Source organism: Mustela putorius, unplaced genomic scaffold (assembly GCF_011764305.1).
Source record: "Mustela putorius furo isolate JIRA1106 unplaced genomic scaffold, ASM1176430v1.1 tig00537227_pilon_pilon_pilon, whole genome shotgun sequence".
In the NCBI taxonomy this organism is placed as follows: domain Eukaryota; kingdom Metazoa; phylum Chordata; class Mammalia; order Carnivora; family Mustelidae; genus Mustela; species Mustela putorius.
Genome location: NW_025422368.1, coordinates 8,899,682 through 8,921,090, shown reverse-complemented (window position 1 = coordinate 8,921,090; position 21,409 = coordinate 8,899,682). Strand labels below are relative to the sequence as shown.

Genomic DNA, 21,409 nt, shown 5'->3' with positions numbered 1-21,409 from the left:
AAGATTCACGCATCACGGAGGTCTTAATACTGGGAAAACCTCAGACAGCAGAGTTAAGTTGCCTCTCGCAACCTGAGAAAAACACTGTGCTCCAAATGGGGGCCATGCTGTTGTCCTTGGGTAGCACCGGGGCACCGGGACAGGATGCGACTCAGGCTACAGAGGACTCAGCCAACTCCGGGTGCATGCTCTCGCGCATGCGCGCAGTACACACACCCGCGCACCTCTGGGGCCACGAGAATTGCCTTCTTGGAACCCCTTATCAGACACATCTTAGATGACTCACCAACTAAGCATAACTGCCCAACTCTTAAAAACAATGGGTGGGACTCATCTCCTATGCTTGCCAACCCTCTTCATTTACAAAATAAGCACTCATTTTTAGCACAACACTAACCACTCTCCTATTTCCCGATTTCTGAAAAGCTTCTTAATCCAGCGAATTTCAATAGAGTTCAATGGCACTGCCACTGCCCTTTTTACATGTATCTCAAATGTTGGCAAGGCTGAATGTGCCATTTCTCCTCTTCCAGTATTATTATTCCCAAACAAGAGAATCTGATGCCAATGATTTTTGCTGCCAGCTGAAGGACAACAGTTTTCTCTTCAGATCATTTCTAAGGAACAGTGACTGTAACTCAAAGAATTTTAAAAACAAGTAACTGATTGACAAGAGGGAAGAGGATTGGGACTATACTCATGGACCTCCTCCTAGGATCACCGGAAGAATAGGGTTTCCCTATTGACTTCCTCTTTAATCGCCTGGTTTTTAAGATCACAAGATCCAGTTGGTCTTTCCGCTGGAGCAGGCGAAGAACTGCCTGCTAAGGAGTGCACAGAGAGAGATGACTTAACATTTACGAGGAATAAGTTGATAAATATCACACAGACCATCTCTGTTACTGCTAAGAGCAAAATTATCATCTTGGTGGGCGTGATTCAAACTTTCTGGAATACATATGAAGTAACGAAGCAGTGACAATTCAGGATCATGCAGAGTACATATTTGTGAAGGAACACTGCGGTCTCACTCCAATTTAGTAGAATTTGCTAAAAAAGATAGGAGACTTCAGAGCTATGCTGAGACAGTTATTTAAGAATACAAACCTCCTGATATCGTGAGAAGCCCCCCCCCCACCTTTTTTTGGTGACAGGCTAATAATGATCAAATACCTACAAGATAAGAACAGGACTTAGGGCAATGTGTTGATGGACCTATGGTTCTAATTCCATTTCTGTCTGTCCCTTATGTAGGCTCAACTGTAAAACACTGAATTTAAAGAGAGAAGTCCCCTGCTAGTCTGATCTTGATTTACAGAGATCTTTATATTCTAGATTGACCCTTACTGGCATGGCCATTTACTGGTTTGTTTGTAAACACTGTAATTATAGGTAATACAATATTGCATCTTTTTAGTGGTCCACAGAAGTAAATATTAAGAAAAAGAGAGACAGAATTCACCTATAATTGAAGCAGACAATTTACCACAAATTGAAGGTAATTGCTGTACACTGAAAATGACAATTATGTTCCTTTTTGCAAATAGCAATTTAACAACAAATGCCCTTTTAGCAATGTAATACTAACCTCTTACAGGATTTAACAGGCTCTGAACTATTTAGACTGTTCAGATGAAAGAGGCATTCCCAGGAAAGTAACCAAGTAACCACTTAGGGGAGAGTCCTGCGCTAACCTGGTGATTATCATTACATCTCCACAGCCCACTGAAAAATTGAGGGTGAGCTAAACCTTTCAGTTGGTATCTGCCCTTCAATAAGTTTGCACCAATTATGAGGGCCATTGTTTTGCCCTAAAGGCTTGTTTTGGTTTTGCAAAATCTAATTCTCAAGTATTCATTCATTCATGTCAATGAAACTTTATTGAGAATCACATATATGCAAGCAACTGTTCTAGATCTTGTTGGGGCCGACAGGGTTGGGGGGTGGGGAGTGAGGCGTTAGAAGTGGTGGCGGGAGGTGATTTGAACAAGGAAGAATTAGACATTAATCCTGCCCTTGTAGGGCTCAGAGTTCAATCGGAAAGGTAAAGGAGGATCAGGGTTCTGGAGGTGGCATCTGACGGGGCCTCACAGGCCTGTCGGGATTCAGAAGCACGGAAGTGCGTGGGAATCAGGAAGGGGAAAGGCCAGGGTAATAAGGATGGTGCAGGTGACCTTTTCAGAACAGAAGGACGTGGTGTGGCTGAAATGGAGGCTCTCTGAAGGCAGATGGGGTTGAAAATACAGTGTGGAGTAGGTGGCACAGCATGAACTGCTTATTCTCCCTCTATGGGTCTTAAATATCAATACTGAAAATCTGCTTTTCCTCAGTTTTCTGTAGGTAAGAAGCGGGGGGAGCCTTATTGCATTGGTTTTAAATTCCTTAAGTAAACAGGCTTCTTTTCATTAGTTTCTTCCCCTAACAACACCTGGTAGGAAGACAATACAGAGTGGAAGCTTTGCACCCCCACTCCGCCCCAGCCCCTGTGCCACTCTCCAGAAGCAACCCTTGTCAACAGCTCACTCGTGCACCCTCCGAAATAGTCTGCGGGGCGTAAGCACACACACACTCTCATCTCTTGCTCGCTTCCACCTAACGGTCAGGCTTTTTCAAACAATAATATTCTTGTGACATGTTTCCATACAAGTACATATAATTCGGTTTCCGCTTTCATATAGTTGTCTAATATTTTATTTTATGGAACTACTCTGAGTATTGAACCAATTCGCTAATAATGGGCTTGGTATTATCTGACTTCGTCAGTACTTGGTTTTTAATTCTTAACATTTAGTTAAATATTTGGAAGGAATTAAGGTCAAGGGCTCACGAAGACAAGGGACGTTCTTAAATAGCACTCGAGGCCAAGTTGGGGATAGATATGACACATATGAAGCAGTTCAGAAGGTATGTTAGTTTCATGATATACTTTAAGCATGTGTTTTATGGGCTATTACCAGGAACCTGACCACCCCTGATCTACAATGTGGTGCACTTGATATTACAAAACTATTTCCATTAAAATAAGGGTGAAGGTTCTTGGTGAAACAGTAGTAACATAATCCAGAAATATTGAAGATTATACAAGATGATTTTTAAAGCTGAAATATTAACTTGCTGGTATCTATTGATAAGAATAGAATTTCTCTGATGATGTACATTAATAATGCAGATTTGGTTTCTGATGAAGATATCACAAAAAGACAGTATAGTGTTTTATGGTTCTAGAGTTAGAAAAGCCTGGACGGAACCTTGGCTCCCCAACTTGGTAAGTTGTTATTAAGCCTTAGTTACCTCATCTGTGAAATGGAGCTAATACTTACTTCATAGTGTTGATGGAGATTAAATGAGATAAAATAGCATATGTAATTACTGTTCAATAGATGTTAACCATTATTTATGACTACCTAATTAATAATTCCACAAACAGGTACTATATAGTGCTAGTATGTACAAAGCATTACTGGTACTCTGTTCATTTTTCTCTCTCATGCACACACACTCTCTCACACATACTTTCTCACATACATACTCTATTCTCCCTCTGTCACATGTACACACATACACACAATCATAGCAGTCCTATAGGGTTGGCACTAATTAATAAATGTCTTCTTGCATGCCACTTTTCAAAGTGTGTCTTTAGCTATATTATATTTTTATCTTCACAACCAAGTGACATAGAAAATGACAAACGGGACTCAAAAACTACAAAAACTTAAAAAAAGAGCCTCTGGATTTGTAATCAACCAAAATAAAATTTGAAATTATATTGTTTCACAATTATCATTTCAAACAGATGGTTTATAAACTCAGCGTTTATAATAAATGATCATATCTTTCGAGGTCTCAGAAGTATCATCAATTACATTCTCCTTTTTCACAGTTTTACACTTAAGGGTTACATTATTAAAATAATAATACTAAAATGCCAGGAAGTTATGAAAAAATATAAAATCTATACAGTTTAGTAAACCTCTCATTTACTTACTACTATGAAGAAATGATATGTTCTAAAGATACTCATTTTCTATAAAATGTATGCTTTTAATAGATATCTTTAGAAATGTAACTTTCCTGTTTTGGGCTAGGGTGGGAGAGATGGTAGAGTGAGATAAAAAATAAAACAAACCCCACCATTCTTCCATGCCAAGATTTACTTTGTTTTCCTTTTCTTTTCTTTCCTTGGGATGGGGAGGGGAAGAAGGAGAAGGGGACGGAGACTCTTAAGCAGGCTCACACCCCCTGCGGAACCCTGTTCCAGGTTCAATCTCATGACCCTGAGATTGTGACCTAAGCCGAGATCAGGAGTTAGATGCTTAAGCCACTGAGCCACCCAGGCACCCTGCCAGTATTTACTTTTGATACCACTTTGGCCATGAAGGAGTTACAGAGGAGCTATGTTAAAAAAAAAAGAGTGATAGAAGAGAGAGTTATAGTGGAAGAGTTTTCAGCATTCACTACCTTTTCCTTGGATCCCCAATCTTAGGAAAACTGAGTTCAATGGATGCATTTTACTCTGAGATACTTGTGCCTCAGCATATCCCCAACTTGCTGCCTCACAGTACAGCCCCATTTTGCCCCCAAAAGAGAACATATACCGTCAGAACAATTGTAAGCTGAAGATTCCCCATTCCCATACTTTCTGTTCCTCAGCTGGAATACAGGGCTTCAGAATTCAGGAAAACACAAAACCTAACTAACTGCATTCTTCCAATGGGGCAGAGTTCACTTAATCCAACCGAATCAGCTGTGTGTTAAATAGGGATGACAGCCATTATGGTTAGGTCAAAAAAAACAAGCCCCAAACTCATCCAAGAAAAAGAATTCACTCCCGCAAGTTTTCAGATGACCCCTGTGATGAGCTCCGCACCCAGCCTCAGGGAGACTCGGAGGAGCCTTCCCAGCTGCTTTTCTAAAGAAGCTTGGACAGGCTTGGACTCTTTTTCCGTGTTGGCTAATATGAGTCTGGAACAGGGCCCTGTACCAGATGAAATACCTTGATCCTGCCAATTGCTTCTTGGCTTTGAGCAGCTGTAGGAGCAGCTGGTTTTACGACACACAGAGTGAGTCCTTGTTCTAAGGTAGGAGAGCGCTGCATTTTGTGAAGAGCCTATAAGTTTGGGTCTTTATACAGCCACCTTCACAAGCTTTCACCTGATGATTCGGTGTGCGGTGCTTGCTATTCACACATCTTGCAAGTAACCAAATGATTCATAAGAGTTTTATGCAGGGCAGTCTTCCTACAACTGTGTCGAGTTTATCCAATTCTTTGCTTCAGTCAGAAACTGAAGAGTCATGAGACAAGAGATCAATTATCCCTGAATCCCTGTAATTAAAAATCAACTGAATTCTAGGAATGGCAGATTGAATATAAGAAATTACTCTTGCTCCCTCCTAAGAAAACTAGAGGAGACAATTAGCACAAAATTTCAGAACTGGAAAGTAGACAAAGCTGAACCTTCAACTGGCAGTGGAGAAAGCCAAGACTCATCCAATTTTCACCACAGAATTCCCAAAAGGCCCCGGTGGCATTACTGCAAGTAGGCAACAGTGGAAAGGATGAGCTAAAATAAAGGGGATCCTCAAGAAATAACTAGGTTCCCCAGACCAGGCACCTATTCTGTGAAGCTGAGGGGTTGCTCCTCTCCTATCTGGCAAAGGACATATATCTGAAGAGACATTCTCTGTAAATTATAAAATTCGGGTCTCTGGGTGAGGGACCCAGCACAACTTGGGTTGGGGGGTGTAGGTACTGCCAGGAAAACTGGGATTGGGTGAACACATGCAACTGAGATATCCACCCCCAAACTGTGACCCCAGCTTCCCAAAAAGATGGCGGCAATGCTGAGACCCTCCTGGCAGGTAACTGGAAGATGCTGAGTGATCCCAGCAGCCAAAGAGTAACCAACACTGCTGGTTCCCCAAGTAAAAGGCTGGTGACAACACCTTAAGCGAAACTATTCCCAACAAGCCCCACTCATGTGTGGCAGGCGTAAATTGGCTTTGTTTTCCCCATCCCTTACTTTCGAATATAACAAAGAAGGACCACCTGACATTTCAGGAAAGATCCTAAAATGAAAGATCAAGTTCAAAGCAAACAAACAAAAAATCAACTTGTGCCAGAGGGATCCAGTAAGTGGAGTTTAGACTGTTGGAGACTCTATAGGACAAACGGCCCAGTTTCTTCATCACATAGATTGGCATAGGAGAAAAGAAGAGAGAAATGGGGGAACCTACAGCTTTAAAGAGATTAAAACACGTGTCAGCCAACTGCACTGTATGGACCTTATTTGAGTACTGATTTGGAAAATCCAGTTGTTGTTTTGTTAAAGGAGATAAACAGGCAATTCAAATATTGTTTGGATATTTGATGATATTAAGGAACTGTTGATAATTTTTTAAGTGTGACATGTTATGGTTATGTTTTAATAGCGCTTATATTTTAATGAGAAATACACTGAAATATTTATGGGTGAAATGATATTAGAGCTGGGACTTGCTTCCGGACAATCCAGGTGAGGGGGATGATTAAACAAGTAAGGCCATCGGATGAAGGGAAAATGGGAATCTTTGATACTCTTCTTCCCACTTTATGCTTGAAATTTCCCAGAACAGAGAAAAACTATCACTAGAATCCTTAGTGAAAACACTGAAATCATAAAACAAAATAATATAAGAAGGGAACATTCCAAGAATTTTTAAAAGCTCCTGTAAAAAAAAAATAATAATAATGATAACAGAAATAAAGGATTCAGTAAAGAGCTGAGGGAAATTCAGGACATGTCCCAGAAACTACTGTGAAAAATTATAGAAATGAAAATAAAGAATAAAACTGGGAGGACAAGTCCAGAAGTTCCAGAATTTGGGGAGCAGTTCCAGAAACAGAGAAAAGGTAAAAAGAGGAAGGAATTCATTGACACAATAATGTGTATGAAAATATCCCCAAACTGAAGACTATTACCTTTTAAAAGAAAAGGAGGTATCGGCAACCTGACACAGTGGATGATTAGGGCCATGTCAAGACACATCACTATAAAACTGAAGAACATGCGGGACAAAGAGATTCAACAAATTTCCAGAAACAAAACAGAACAAAAACCCAAAACCCTGGCTATATAAAAGAAATCAGGAATCAGGAGGATATGGGACTTCACAACAGAAGAACCTAGAGAGCGATGAAGCAATACCTTCAAAATTCTGAAGGAAAATTATTGCCAATAAAGAGTTCTTTATCCAGCCAAACTGCCAACCCAGGATGCAGGTAAGATAAAAACATTTTGCAGACATGAAGCCCTCGGAAAAAGTTATTTCTGTTCATCCTTTCTCAGCAACAAAAGCAAGGAAGTCAATCCAGAAAAAGGAAGAAATGGAATACGGGAGAAATAGGGGATCTAGGAGAGAAGAGAGGGGAAGGGAATTCCCAGAGAAGGGGGTTCCCAGAATGGTGACAAAGAGAGAATTCAAAATAAAAGTCTGTTCCCTCTGCCTCAGTTCCCTTACCTGTGAAGGCAGGAACTAACACTAGTACCTATCTCAGAGACTTGCAAGGATTCAGCATAAAGGCTTAGAATAGTACCTGGTACAAAGTAAGAGCCACAAGAGTTACTGTGGTTACCATCATCAAAGAATTGACTCTTCAACTACTTAACATAGAACTAACTAATACTGTGATAATAAACATAAATACATCAGTGTAAAGCACATTTCCGAACCGAACATTTTTCCAGCTTAAGAATAACTGAAAATAGTCACAGAATCATCGGTTTTCAGAGGTTGGCACAGTTCTGAGATTTTTCTAGTACAGTTGCCTTATTTTACAGAGTAGGCAACGGCAGCTCAGAGTGGCTAAGTAACTTGCTTAAGACTACAGAGCCATTCAGAAGAGGAGTTGGGACTACCAGTCGGTGTCTCCAGTCACTGCTCTGAAAGTCACAAGTGCAGCGACCCTGTGGTATCCTCAGAGGGTCAGAGTTCCACACATTCCAAAAAAGTCACCATAGAAATATTGTGTCCAATGCCATCCTTTCACCCTAAAACCCGGCACCTGGCTCAAGATATACGTAAACAGAAAGACCACACAAAATGATCCACCAGCACAGTAGAGAGAAGAGGCTGCCGTTGGGTTTACAGAGTTGGGTGGACAATAAGGAAAAAAAGTCTTGAATTCACTGTCCTAAACAGAGTTTTATTTCTTGGAAAGACCTGTCTAGTGCATTTACACGTAAGAGGAAGAATGTTAATCCCTAGTGCGACTGACCAAAATGGCCCAGCATGGATGGACATCATTGATCCCTGGGTAATGGAATGGGCAACAGTGTACTTTCATCACAGTTTTCTTTTTTTTTTTCTTCTTCTTCTTCTTTTTTTTTTTAACAATTTTCTAAGTCTAAAGGAATATACACAATTTGTAGGAGTACTAGCCATTCTGGTCACTGCTTCCAAGGAAATAATGCTCCCATCTCAACGATCCAGTGAGTGAGGCCAATGAGGAACATTGAGTGGAGTCTGTGGTGGGGAGAAGGCTGGAGAAGAGAATTTCCTCCTTGCCTCTTCAGGCAAAACACCGCTGATATTCCCTACAGGTTTGAGAGAGGAATCAGGTTGGGTATAAATTCTATGATCTGTTTGCTTGTTGTTCCAACTGAAAACAAGCCCTCTGTACATCTGCAGAAAGTCCCATTTAACAGTGAGAGGAAAAGTTATCTGAAAACAAAATTGCCTATTTTCTTTTAACTAACTCTCAGAGGAAAAGTACATGCTAATTTCTCGTCTGTGCTTCTTGGCTATTTATTACAAACAAATTTGAGCTTACCTTTGGATATAGTACATGTTCCATTGCAATCCAAATACCAAAGTGGTGAGTGGTTGGATTAGACACCTCCAAATATTTTGACCTTTTAGCTGAGATTTAAAGTGACAGAGAATCCAAAAATACCAAAAATCTTGTTTTGAAATTTTTAAATCCTTTTTATAAAGGCTCATTTTGGTGTTTTGGTGGATTAAAAAGGTTTTCTCTTTCCCCTTCCTCATAAACATAAGGTGCAACTTGGAAAATCATTCCAATAAACAATGTAAAAGTATGTACTCATAACTTAACCGAGTTAGTAAAAATATTAAGAGTAAAACTATTTAGAAAAATTTCCAATTTCTTCTATAGATGAGCAGAAACATACAGAAAATACAGTTTTAACACGGTAAGTACAGCAATGTCAACACTCACAGAAAAAGTAGGATTCCGGTGTTTGCCAGGGCAAAGGCGAGTCCCAAAATCCCACTGCCCATAATGGCGTTGCTGAGGTTAAACACAGACATGCCCAAGGAGGTTGTTCCTGGAATCTAAACAAAGAGACAAACAAACATAAGCAAATCAGTCCCCAGGAAAGTTCATCATGCCAAAGTCTTTAGAGTGCTATTAGGAGTCGGTGTGGCAATAAAATTCAAGAAATATTTCCTTAGTGGTCTAGTTATTTTTTAAAATGGGTTTCAGCAGAAGATACACAGGATACCCTGGGGAATATACGTAGCTATACTTCTGGTATTATGCTACATGAATTAAAAACATCTGTCCCATTTTATGTGATTAAAACAAACAAGCATCCTTTAGTATAATGACACTTACATATTCATCACATTTCTTTTTTTCCAAATGGCTGTTAGTGAGACTTCTTCTACTCTCGCGGTCAGAAATAAACTTGCTGTAAAGACATGTATAATAATTTAACTTCACGATAATGATTGAAGCTTCACATTATTACTTATCAAAACATCACACATGAAAAGTTATCAGTCAGTTCCTTAAGCATTTACAGCCCGATTCAACCACCTTTCTGTTTTGTTTTGCCTTTTTTTTTTGCCAGAATTCACTGTCTCCACTTTCGTTTTACCAAATAAACTCCAAGCGCTCCAAGGGACAGATACTTTGTTTTTCTAATCCTCACTCTACTTAGTAGAAACCATTGCTAATAGCAGATGCTCATCTACAGATGAAAGTCAACCATCATAAATCAAAAAGAATAATCTCAAATCATTTCAGTACTGATGGATTAAAACACTAAATGCAATGGAAGTTAACTTTTACATAGAATTTTCTCTCACCGACAATTCGATAATGTCAAGGATACTATAAAGGGGGCATTTAAAAGAATCCTGGAAACAGGCCTCCTTCTGAGCTCACATTCCTGGCATGCAAACTTAGTAAATAAAGCATTCCCTCTCTGCTGCAAAAAAGAAAATAACTCTTTCCCCATCAGACCTTCCTTCAGCAACTGCTATCTGCAAGCCAGCAGGCCAGGTGATGAGGGAGGCACGGGGATGGGTAGTAAGTGATGCTGACACCAGGCCAACACGAGGCTATAGGAATTCAGGCTGGGAGATCACGGTGGGGGAAGGCAGAGCATGTAGTCCACGATGAGGGGCAGAGCTATAGGGCTTTAAGAAAGTGTGGCATTTAGAACTTGAGCTCAAATCCTCACTAGCTCTGAGGCACAAGGCATCCTGTCTCGGACTTCTCATCTGTGAAATGGGAGTAACACTATTTATATTATCTCGTAGCATTACTGGGAGAATTAAAGAAGAGACCACGTGTAAAGCATCGGTACAGCTCCAGGCACAGAGTAACAGCACTAAATGTTAGTCACTCCTCTGCATGGGGGAGGTGGGACCGAGGTTGGGATGGGAAAGAGTCAGAAAGGCTGCGTAAAGTAGATACAGACACAGAAGTTGGAATCCAGAAGCCTCAAAGAACCATCAAATGTATTAACGATTAATAGGAGACGGTTATGGGCTAAATTCCCAATTAAAAAAAATTCCTAAAATCTTTAAAAACAAAAAACTTCAATTAAAAAAAAAAAAAAAGGAAGGGGGGATGTGCCTGGGTGGCTCAGTTGGTTAAGCATCTGCCTTCGGCTCCGGTCATGATCCTGGGTTCCGTCTTGGGATTGAGCCCCATGTTGGGCTCCCTGCTCAGTGGGGAGCCTGCTTTTCCCTCTCCCTCTGCTGCTCCCCCCTGCTTGTACTCTCTCTCTGTCAAATAAATAAATAAAATCTAAAAAAACAAAACAAAACAAAAAAACACAAACTAAAAAAAAAAATTCCCATGGCACCTGCGTGGTTCAGTTGGTTGAGTGTCCAACTCTTGATCTCCTCTGCATTGACTTCCACATTGGGTGTGGAGCCTAGTTAAAAAAAAAAAATCCCAGGGTGCCTGGGTGGCTCAATCAGTTAAGCGTCTGCCTTCAGCTCAGGCCATGATCCCAGGACCCTGGGATTAAGACCCTCATTGAGCCCCTTGTAGGGCTCCCTGCTCAACGTGGAGTCTGCTGCTCCCTCTCCCTCTGCCCCTCCCCTAGCCTGCTGTGCTCTCTCTCTCTCAAATAAATAAATAGATCTTTAAAAGAAATCTCCACTAACAAAACAGGTGTTATTGTCAAAGAAGAGTCCACAGGTAAACCGCTGTATGGATTAGTAAGATACATTAGGGATGCTTTTCAGTCATTCCTTTGAAAATTTAATTGCCCAGTTTTGGGAAGAACTAGTCACAGTGAATTTCTCACTAATAAATGTAAAGCCACTTGAATTGGACTATTTTAAAGAAGCAGATATCTTTAAACTGTACGTTACATTTTCATATGGTGTTCTGAATGATGCTGTATTTCACAATAAGACGTTTTTAAATAAAAGATACATCTCATCAAAGTTGGTTTAATTTAGCTACCTTTTTCGTCTTTCATCAAGGGGTCTGGCTTCTCACTGGCTTTACTTCTCCAAGTTCGCCTTCTTTTGCCAGGATAAGCTAAAGACAGGCGGTATACATACTCCGAACTTGCCCTGGGGCCATCACCTCATATAAGCCGCGCGATCTGCGGCTTACCCCGTCGGCATCTGCCTGTGCCTGCCACCTGTCCAGCAAGAGGGTGAAACGGAGTAGAAGGCAACCTCGGTCCCCGGAAATGCAGGAGAGACTGTGCCAGCTAAAACCACAGCAGGGAGGTCTGGCTGTGCAAAAGGGAGTAGAGATGAGGAATCCAGAAAAGGAAAAGCCTCTGATATTGGTGGGATCAGCCAGAGGGAACTTAAAGGCAGAGGCCTGAGAAATACTACTGCAGGTTCTTAGCAAGAGAATGACCTAGGGAAACCAGTATCTTTGGAGACCAACCTGGCAGTGGTATAGTGTTGCTGTTGCTATTAATGATTGGTGTGACCCTTCTTTTGCCTTTAACATTTGTTTACGATTTTATGTATTTATTTGAAAAAGAGAGAGAATGAGTGGGGAGGGGCAGAATGAGAGGGAGAGGGTCAAGCGGACTCCCCGCTGAGCACAGAGCCCAGCACAGGGTTCCATCCCAGGACACCAAATTTGGGCGCTTAACCAACTGAGTCACCCAGGTGCCCTGCCCTTATTTTAAATCTTTACACAGAATTGAGGTTTACAGATCTGGCCGAAGAGGGGCAAGGAAAAGCTGTCTTCCTTTTCGCACAGACAGCCCCCTAAAAAATGTGGACGCTGGACTTGCCAGGATGAAAAGGACTTGAATTTAGTGTTGCTATTAAATAAAAAAAGACTGTATTTAATCAGGATAACTTTAACAGCCAACTGAAGTCCGACCAAATTTTTATCCACAATGTTCCCCATTTGTCCTTCTTGTGGAGGGACTTGTTTTGCAAAAAGCATTTCCATTATTTTAAATCAAGAGAAAACGTGTTCAAAGAAACTAAACAGAACACCAATACCCTGCCTGTTAGGGCAGATCTACGTTCCCAGCCCGGCTGCGTGTTTCAGAGTCCATGGCGGAGGACTGGTGGGCAGAGAAGAATGGGACGCAGGCACTGTGACCCCGGGGGCATTTACTAGGGTCAAACATTGTACCATGGAAAGGGATAAAGAATAAAGTCTCCGCGTGATTGCCAGGGTTTTCCTGCAGAATTTCTGCAGGATGAGAATAATGAACGTGACTTGCAGAGCTGTGGTAATAAGTAACCATTAAAAAGCATATTAAAAAACACAGTGTGTCAAATGCCTCTGTGATTCTGCCTCTTCTGGGGTGCTTTCTGCAGCCTGGCTTAATCGGTTTTCCCCTAAATCTTCACTGGCTCCCCCACGGACAAAGTTTCAAGTAGGGATCCCTTACCCTGCAATTTCAAGTACTGCTTAACTTAAGGTTGTCTCAACGTCCCAATGTTAGCTCCCACTGCTCTGCAAAATGATCTTCGTTTTGGTGAGGATGAGACAAGCCAGGCCAGGATATTCTGCGCTTCACCCCAGACCTTGACTACTACCAGCCTACTGCTGCCCAGAGCCTTTCCAGTAACGCCAAGGGTGGATGCACACATATTTTAATGTGTTATATGTATTACATACTGTTTTCTTACAGTAAAGCAAGCTAGAGAAAAGAAAATGTTATTAAGAAAGTCACGAGGGGGACACCTGGGTGGCTCAGTGGGTTAAAGCTTCTGCCTTTGGCTCAGGTCATGATCCCGGAGTCCTGGGATCAAGCCCGGCATCCAGCTCTCTGCTCAGCGGGGAGCCTGCTTCCTCCTCTCTCTCTCTCTGCCTACTTGTGATCTCTGCCAGTCAAATAAATAAATAAAATCTTAAAAAAAAAAGTCACGAGGAAGATAAAATACATTTACAGTACTGTCCTGTATTTACTTCAAAAAAAAAAAAAAAACTGGACTTGTGCAGTTCAAGGCCGTGTTGTTCAAGGACCAGCTATAGTAGGAATCCACTCCCCCTTCTCAGGAGACCCTCCATCCTGCTCTCAGCCAGGGGCATCCTGCCAGTTCAAAGCCTTCATCTTCCATGGTCTTCTTATGCTCCCGCCTTAAATGGAGTTTTCGGACTCTGACCTATTTACTATTTTTCTGCGTCACAAAGTCATTTTGCATCCTGAGTGGTTATGTGATGCCCGCACTCCCTCTTCTTCCTATATGTCCCTGCCCATGCACCTGCAACTCAGAGGACCCTATTAACTTGAATATGCATCTTCTTTTTAAGAAGTATGGAGTCGCTTAGGCTGCAAGGAAATCTAGCTCAGTAAGAATGAAGTCCTTAAAGAAAGCATCTTTATTCTCTTTATGTTGTTCCAAATTTTCCTTCTCTTAGTCTTTGTATCTCTGCTTTGCATTTCCATAAACTTTTTTTTTTTTTTTTAACAAATAAGACCAACGTCTTTTGTGAAAAGTCCATTCAAAATAACTAGGTTGTGCGACTTATTACAAGTTTCCATTATCTCACCATTTAAAAGGTGCAATTCCATGCTAAAAAGCATTGACCTCTGGCAAAGAAATTGAAATAAAATTTCTCTTTATTGACTAAAAAATTGGGCTGTGGGCAAGGGTGCCTTTGACATGTGGTCTTAAATGATAAAAGTGTTATTAAAAAAGAGTTTCAGGTCAGTCTGTACCTACGAAGCAGAATTCAACCAACTCTTAGGTAGCCAATTGTTCTGTGCACAAAACAAAACAAAACCTACAGTGGCTGTCGTGATGACCTTCAACAGACAAAGCCTTGGAAAGGATGTAGGCGTTACGCTGAGATAGTGTGAAAGGAGGCGAGAAATATAGAACAGTTATTTAAAACCAAAAATAAATCAACAACAACAATCCAATTAAGGATGGGTTGTATGATAGGAGAATAATCTTCCTATTGTAATCTCTACCAATCAGGTTCTTACTAGATTACAGTGTTTCATTTGAGGATTCATAACACAAAAGACACGAGTGCTTGAACTTGAATGACCTTTGTTCATTCTTTCCCTGAAATCCTAACACTCTACTAAAAAGGAAAAGAGAATAAGAGGAAAGAAGCCGTAACAAGGAGATTGGAAAACATGAAAGAATGAAAGAAATGGAAGGCATTTGAAGAGAAGACTGATTCAGGTGGCCAACAGATATGTGAAAAGGTGCTCAACATCACTCATCGTCAGGGAAATGCAAATCTAAACCACAATCAGATACCACTTCACACCTGTCAGAATAACTAACATCAAAAACACAAGAAACAGTAAGTGTTGGTGAAGATGTAGGGGTAAAGGAACTCTTGTGCACTATTGATAGGAATGCAAACTGATGCAGCTACTCTGGAAAACAGTCTAGAGGTCCCTCAAAAAATTAAAAATAAGATTACCATATGATCCAGTAATCCTACTACTTGGTATTTACCCAAAGAGTAACGAAAACACTAATGTGAAAAGATACATGCACCCCTATGTTTATTGCAGCATTATTTGCAATGGCCAAATTACAGAAGGAGCCCAAGCGTCCATACACAGGTGAATGGATAAAGAAGACAAGGTACATACATACAATGGAATATTACTCAGCCACAAAAAAGAATGAACTTGTCATTTGCAATAACATGGTGGACCTAGGGTGTATTATGCCAAGTACAATGTCAGTCAGAGAAAGACAAATACTGTACGATTTTATTCATATGTAGAATTTAAGAAACAAAACAAGTGAATAAAGGAATAAAGAGACAAAAAACAGAATCTTAAATATAGAGAACCAACTGATGGTTATCAGAGTAGGCAGGGATGGAGGGATGGAGGAAATAGGTGAAGGGGATTCAGAGTACACTTATCTTGATGAGCACTGAGTAATGTATGGAACTGCTGAATCACTATATTGCATGCCTGAAATTAATATAACATTGTATGCTAACTATACTTGAATTAAAAAAAAAAAATGCTCCAGATCCTTTCAAGAAAAATTTTAATTGAAAGTCTCTCAAATTTTGTTAGATGCTTCTGGGGTCATAACAGCACTACCTCTGCAGAGATGAGAACAACAGTAGACAACATACATGAATATTTGCATGGATACAGCTAGGATAATCTACTAATGTTTCAACAACTTTAATATTTCAGCTGCTTTAAAGTAACAATAACCAGCAACCATCCGAAAGCTAAATTGATATTGTTATTCCTTGGGGTGGAGAACAGAGAAGTGCTTCCCAAAGAAAGAGGGTTGCCCTATAATTGATAGAGACTTTTCTACTTTTTTACTAAAAGGGTTACTATTGCCAGACACTCTGTCGAGTACTTTACATGGATTTTATCATCTCTTTTCACAATACGTACACGTGGTATCGTGGTATCGTATACCATGTACTATTATTAGCTCCATTTTAAAGAAATTAAGTAACGTGACCAAAGTTACATTGTTAAAAACTAAACTGCTGAGCCAGAATTTGAACCTGAGCTGGCTGGAGGCAGAGCCTGAATTCTTAACCTACAAACAGCAGATGAGTATTGCATTTACTATTCCCCAACAATCCCATGAAGTCAATTATTATTATTATCCCTGTCTCACAGGGATGGGACTAAGGCTCAAAGCACGAGATCACAGAAGTGATCAAGCTAGGGTTCAATTCAAATCCAAGTCTAAACCATGCACTAATGGTTCCGTGTGTGTGTGTGTGTGTGTGTGTGTGTGTGTGTGTGTGTGTCTCTTTTTCTCATTTAACAAATATTTTGTAACATCCATCCTGTCCCAGGCACTCTTGTCTTATCATTACAAGGTATAAGAGATATAAAGATGATTAAGACGTCTCTTTCTGCCAAGAAGCTCATATCTAGAAAAAGAGCCTAGAGCTTGCTACTCTGAAGTGTGGTGCCCGGAGCGACTATATGGGCATCACCTAGGAGCTGGCTGGAAATCAGAATCTCAGGCCCCGTCCCAGACCTCCCAAACCAGAATCTGCATTTTCACAAGGTTTCCAGGCATTTTGCGTGCACGTTAAAATGTCAGCAGTGCAGGCCTAGTGGACATTTTGAAAGGTTTTCCTGTTTCAAGTATAGATTTCCATGACTACAACCCCAAAATTAGGGCATGAAGTAAAACAACTGAACTGGAATAAGGGTAGGAGTCCTAATACCCACACGGCTCTACTCTATTTTTAACTAAACTTAAAAAGATGATTCTGAGAGTATCCTAGTGGGGAGTTTCCGGGCAAAGCTATCAGCTACATGCCGGGTAAGCAAAGATCAATATTTGCTTTCAACAGTCCCTCTGGCTTCCTAAAAAGAGACACTGTGATCTAAAAGTTCACTGCTCTGGCAGAGGGCTCCTCCTAGAGTCCCATAATTGAGCCTGCTTCCCTCGCCCCCATGTGAAAAAGCTACAAGAAGAGGGAGAGGTATTTAGGTGTAGCTTCTGCATGAACCATGATGGGGGTCTTTTTTTTGGTCTTTTCCATTTGCCTGTTTTGGCTTCATGTTGTCACATGCTGTTTTTAATTTGAATTGTCCTAGAGCCAGAAAGGAAGCAAGATTCATGAACTGTGTCAGGCAAAGAGCTGCATCACACTGTATTTGCAGGAGCAAAACCTTTGTTGACCACAAAGCAAGTGGTCAACACCCGCCAGCGCTCCCGCTGTCCCCACTTACTGCCTTAGTCACAGTCTGGGAGGAAGTGAGATCACCCAGGCAAGGTGCCCAAGCCACAGGCAAGAATGGGTGCTTCCAGCTATTACAAGCTGTAATCTCTTCAAAAGCCTACCATTCTTAGTTTAGTAAGTACAACTTTTAAAGATCAAGTTCAGATTCTGAACGGAATAGTATAATGACTCATTTTAAGGTCCTTAAAGGTTTGCACTGCTTCAGGAATGAAGCTCTATTATACAACCAAAATGTCCTACTTGTGAAATGGTTAGACTCCCATCCCCTGTTAGGTGGAGGTCAGCAGTGACTGTAGAACAGTCTGGGTGTACAGAGCTTAAGACAGCACTGGTATTTTAATAAAATTGGTAAAGACTCTTTTTTTTCATCCATGTCCCAGGATTATAGTTGGAGGCAGCAGAATAGAACAGACAGACAGGCATTTCTGACAGACCTGTGTGTACCCTTGGGCAAGTCATTTCATTTCTGAGCCTCAGTTTCCTTATTTGTAAAATGCATTTTTAAATTTTCCTTATTTGCATAAGAAAGCTTTGCAAGTCATAAGGAAAAAATGTCAATAAATGTAAAAACACCTGACATTCAAGAAATGGAATTTACTATTGATAATTACTCAGAAAGGGTGCAAGAAGCATATTTTGGATCCGACCATAAGACATATCCCAACACAGTGAATGGATGATAATGAGGAGCTGTCTGGGTGGCACACTTCACCTCTAAGAACATTTAAGGAAGGGAAGAGGGAGGAGAAGAGGCAGGGCTGGAACCTGAGTTCATGAATGATGGCCCCGAGTCCTCTGCTGGACTTCCAACTGCACACCACAGCAGAAAGGAGAGCAGACTTGCAGAAATAATTTCCACAAAGGTATCTGGTTAGCTGACATATGTTTCCCAATTTCCTTCTGACCAGCCCCAAATGTGTACATTGTTGCTGTTCTCCTAAGCGGTGGTATCTACTGCTATCTACTCCACTCTCTTCCCCTGGCCTTTTAGAAGGCTACATGCTTTCCACAAACCACATCACCAAGTCCCAACCGGGAGAACTTCCTGTGAAATGACCCCTATGTCTGGCTACAAAATCCACATGTCAGAGAATGCCCCAGATCACTTAAAAAAAAAAAAAAAAAAGTTATTGGCCCTACTCTTCTAACTAAGAAACACAGGACCCAAGTGTTGCAAGGACCTGCTGAGGTCACAGCTGGGGCCAAGAGCTTCACGGGCACACTTTTCCCACCTGCCTCCCACCTGTCTCCTCCCACTCATGCTATCTTTTCTTTCTGTTTCATGTACTAAGTCTCTACTACAGTTTCTCAAGAGAGCTACTGGGCCCCAACTGTGGTGATTACTATTTAAAATCTGTGTTATAAATGATGATTATAAGGCTGTATTTGTAGTTTTGAAATGGGATCATTGGCAAAGGGGGTGTTGACTGTTGGTGGGTGACAATGTAGGTGAGGGCAGATGATGCCTGCTCATGTACACATTCAGCAGCGAAGTTCCAGCAGTCAGTCCGATTCACAAGCACAGAGCTTTTGAAAAGTTAGGGCTGGTTGGGGTCCATCGAATTTATATATTTTTATTAGACTCGATTGAAAGATTTGAAAGGATGAATAAATTACTTTCCTATTTGCTTCCTCTGCTATTGCAGACCGGGCCCCACAGATGTCACATAAGAAATTCAAATTACGTCTTCAAATGGAGCATAACTTTAGTAATGAATAATTCAGGAGAATAACCGAAAATCAGAATAATATTTGAGAGACATTTCTTTCATGGACTTGAAAGTGTTAGCGCAAAAATACTTACCTATTTATTTGACCATTTTCTACTTCAGTGAAATCATTGGAATCGTTGCTAATGTTATCGTCCTCGGGCACTGTCATGTTCTGCAACTCCGTTAATTCGAGTCCACTTTTGAAATGCATCATGTTTACAAAGTATCCGGAGTCAAAAAAAAAAAAATTCGTCCAAGTTCTGTTCTGAGTGTATTAAAAACGGATAGCAGCAAAAATATAAGCTTGACAGACCTAGAAAAGAACACAACAAAAACTACTTAAAGATGCGACTATCACCACCAATGAAAGATAAACCATTACAAGTAAACGAAGTTAACAGAGTTAACTTCCTGATAACTTGCCCAATTTGCCATCCAATGCATTAAGGCCGTCTTTGTATATCAAGTTATGGAGGCTTATCTCTCTCTTTTTTTTTTTAAATTTTATTTATTTAGAGGAAGTAGGAGAGGGAATGTAGGCTTCCTGCTGGGCAGGGAGCCCGATGTAGGGCTCGATCCCAGGACCCTGGGATCATGACCTGAGCCGAAGGGAGATACTTAACGACTGAGCCACCCAGGCTACCCTGGAAGCTCCTTTCTAAATTTTATGCCTGTCATAAATCTCTCTCCATTTTAACTACAAAAGGAGTCCTGTCCCATCCTCTTCGTGTGCACGTTAACAGGAATACCCCATCAACAGTGGCCAATACAGATGCCTTTAATGGAACAGTACATTTAAAATGAAAGTGATGCCGTTATTTTAATGCACCTGATCCCAGGACACACACAGAGTGGGTACAGACTACACAGACACAAAAGCACCTCAGATTTAGCAAGCCCAGTTTAATAAAAAATGCGGATCCCCAATAAATGGCATCATGCAGGGTCAACGATGCAACCTGGGGGGATCAAGCAGCAAAGGACAAATCTGTGGTTTGAAATTTAGCAAACACTTTATCCATCAACTGCAAAAGATTAAATCAATCTCTTCAGTGAAATCACTCTGCGTCAGGGAATTACGGAATTAAAAACTCATACTCGGGGGATTTAGGTTAATCCACCTAAAACTATATTTCCTCTCCAGAAAGGAAGACTTGCAGAGTTCACAGTCTCTCCCACGTGGATGACAGGGACATACATTTCCATGGTATATAAGGGGGGAAGAGGTTCGGACTCAAAGCATCACAAATTAAGAAACAGGTGGCCACCAAGACGAGCTAGACACAACTTGAAAAGCAGGGCCTGTGTAGGAGGAGGAGCCCCCAAGGGGTCATCTCAGTGAGGGCATAGGGGCCGTGGAATGAGGCAGAACGCCAGTAAGTTTGTTCTTCTTTCACTTCCCCATGGCAAACCCCTTTGAATGGTACTTTGTCTGATCCTGAATTCCATAAGCTGCCTACAGCCTAGTGAAGAGTCCAAACTCTGATGTGGGGGCGCCTGAGTGGCTCAGTGGGTTAAGCCTCTGCCTTCGGCTCAGGTCATGGTCTCAGGGTCCTGGGATCGAGTCCCGTATTGGGCTCTCTGCTCAGTGGGGAGCCTGCTTCCCCCTCTCTCTCTGTCTCTGCCTGCCTCTCTGACTACTTGTGAGCTCTCTCTCTCTCTCTGTCAAATGAATAAATAAAATCTTTAAAAAACAAACAAACAAACAAAAAGAAACTCTGATGTGCCCAGCTAAGCACCCTAGTATATCCCAAGAAGCACTGTGCTCATGGATAGGCCAGACCCATAGGCCATACCTTACAGTGATAATTTTTTAAACTTTCTTCCTCTCTTGGGGTGCCTGGGTGGCTCAGTGGGTTAGAGCCTCTGCCTTCGGCTCGGGTCATGATCCCAGGGTCCTGGGATCCAGCCCCGCATTGGGTTCTCTGCTCAGCAGGGAGCCTGCTTCCTCCTCTCCCTCTGCCTGTTTCTCTGCCTACTTGTGATCTCTGTCTGTCAAATAAATAAATAAAATCTTAAAAAAAAAAACAAAAAACAACTTTCTTCCTCTCTTTCCCACAACCAGGCCATACTGTACTCCTTTTTGTTCATACAGACTCCTATCTAGCACGAAATCTCCCTGCTTCCAGGATCCTTTACAACTTCCAACAGGGAGATTCCGCCAGTGCCGGAGACCTCTGTTCGTGTCCTCCCCCTGTGCTTGTCCTCTGGACTCTGGACTTTCAAATGAGGGGATGGGGAAAACCCTAGAACCCAAGTACGGGTGGGAAATCCTGGAGACAAAGCCAATTACAGCGCA

The 21,409-nt window shown here is 41.3% G+C and overlaps 1 protein-coding gene across 1 annotated transcript in view; it reads right to left on the bottom strand.

Moving 5' to 3' along the window:
* Positions 1-21,409, bottom strand: part of SLC38A1 (solute carrier family 38 member 1) — a 67,935-nt gene that overhangs the window by 29,332 nt on the left and 17,194 nt on the right. Inside the window, exons 3-5 of the mRNA XM_004765585.3 lie at positions 19,203-19,423; positions 9,620-9,695; positions 9,221-9,336 (exon numbers count right to left, since the gene is read on the bottom strand). Coding sequence (XP_004765642.1) covers positions 9,221-9,336; positions 9,620-9,695; positions 19,203-19,324 — 314 coding nt within the window. The 5' untranslated portion in view covers positions 19,325-19,423. The remainder of the gene's footprint in view (positions 1-9,220; positions 9,337-9,619; positions 9,696-19,202; positions 19,424-21,409) is intronic.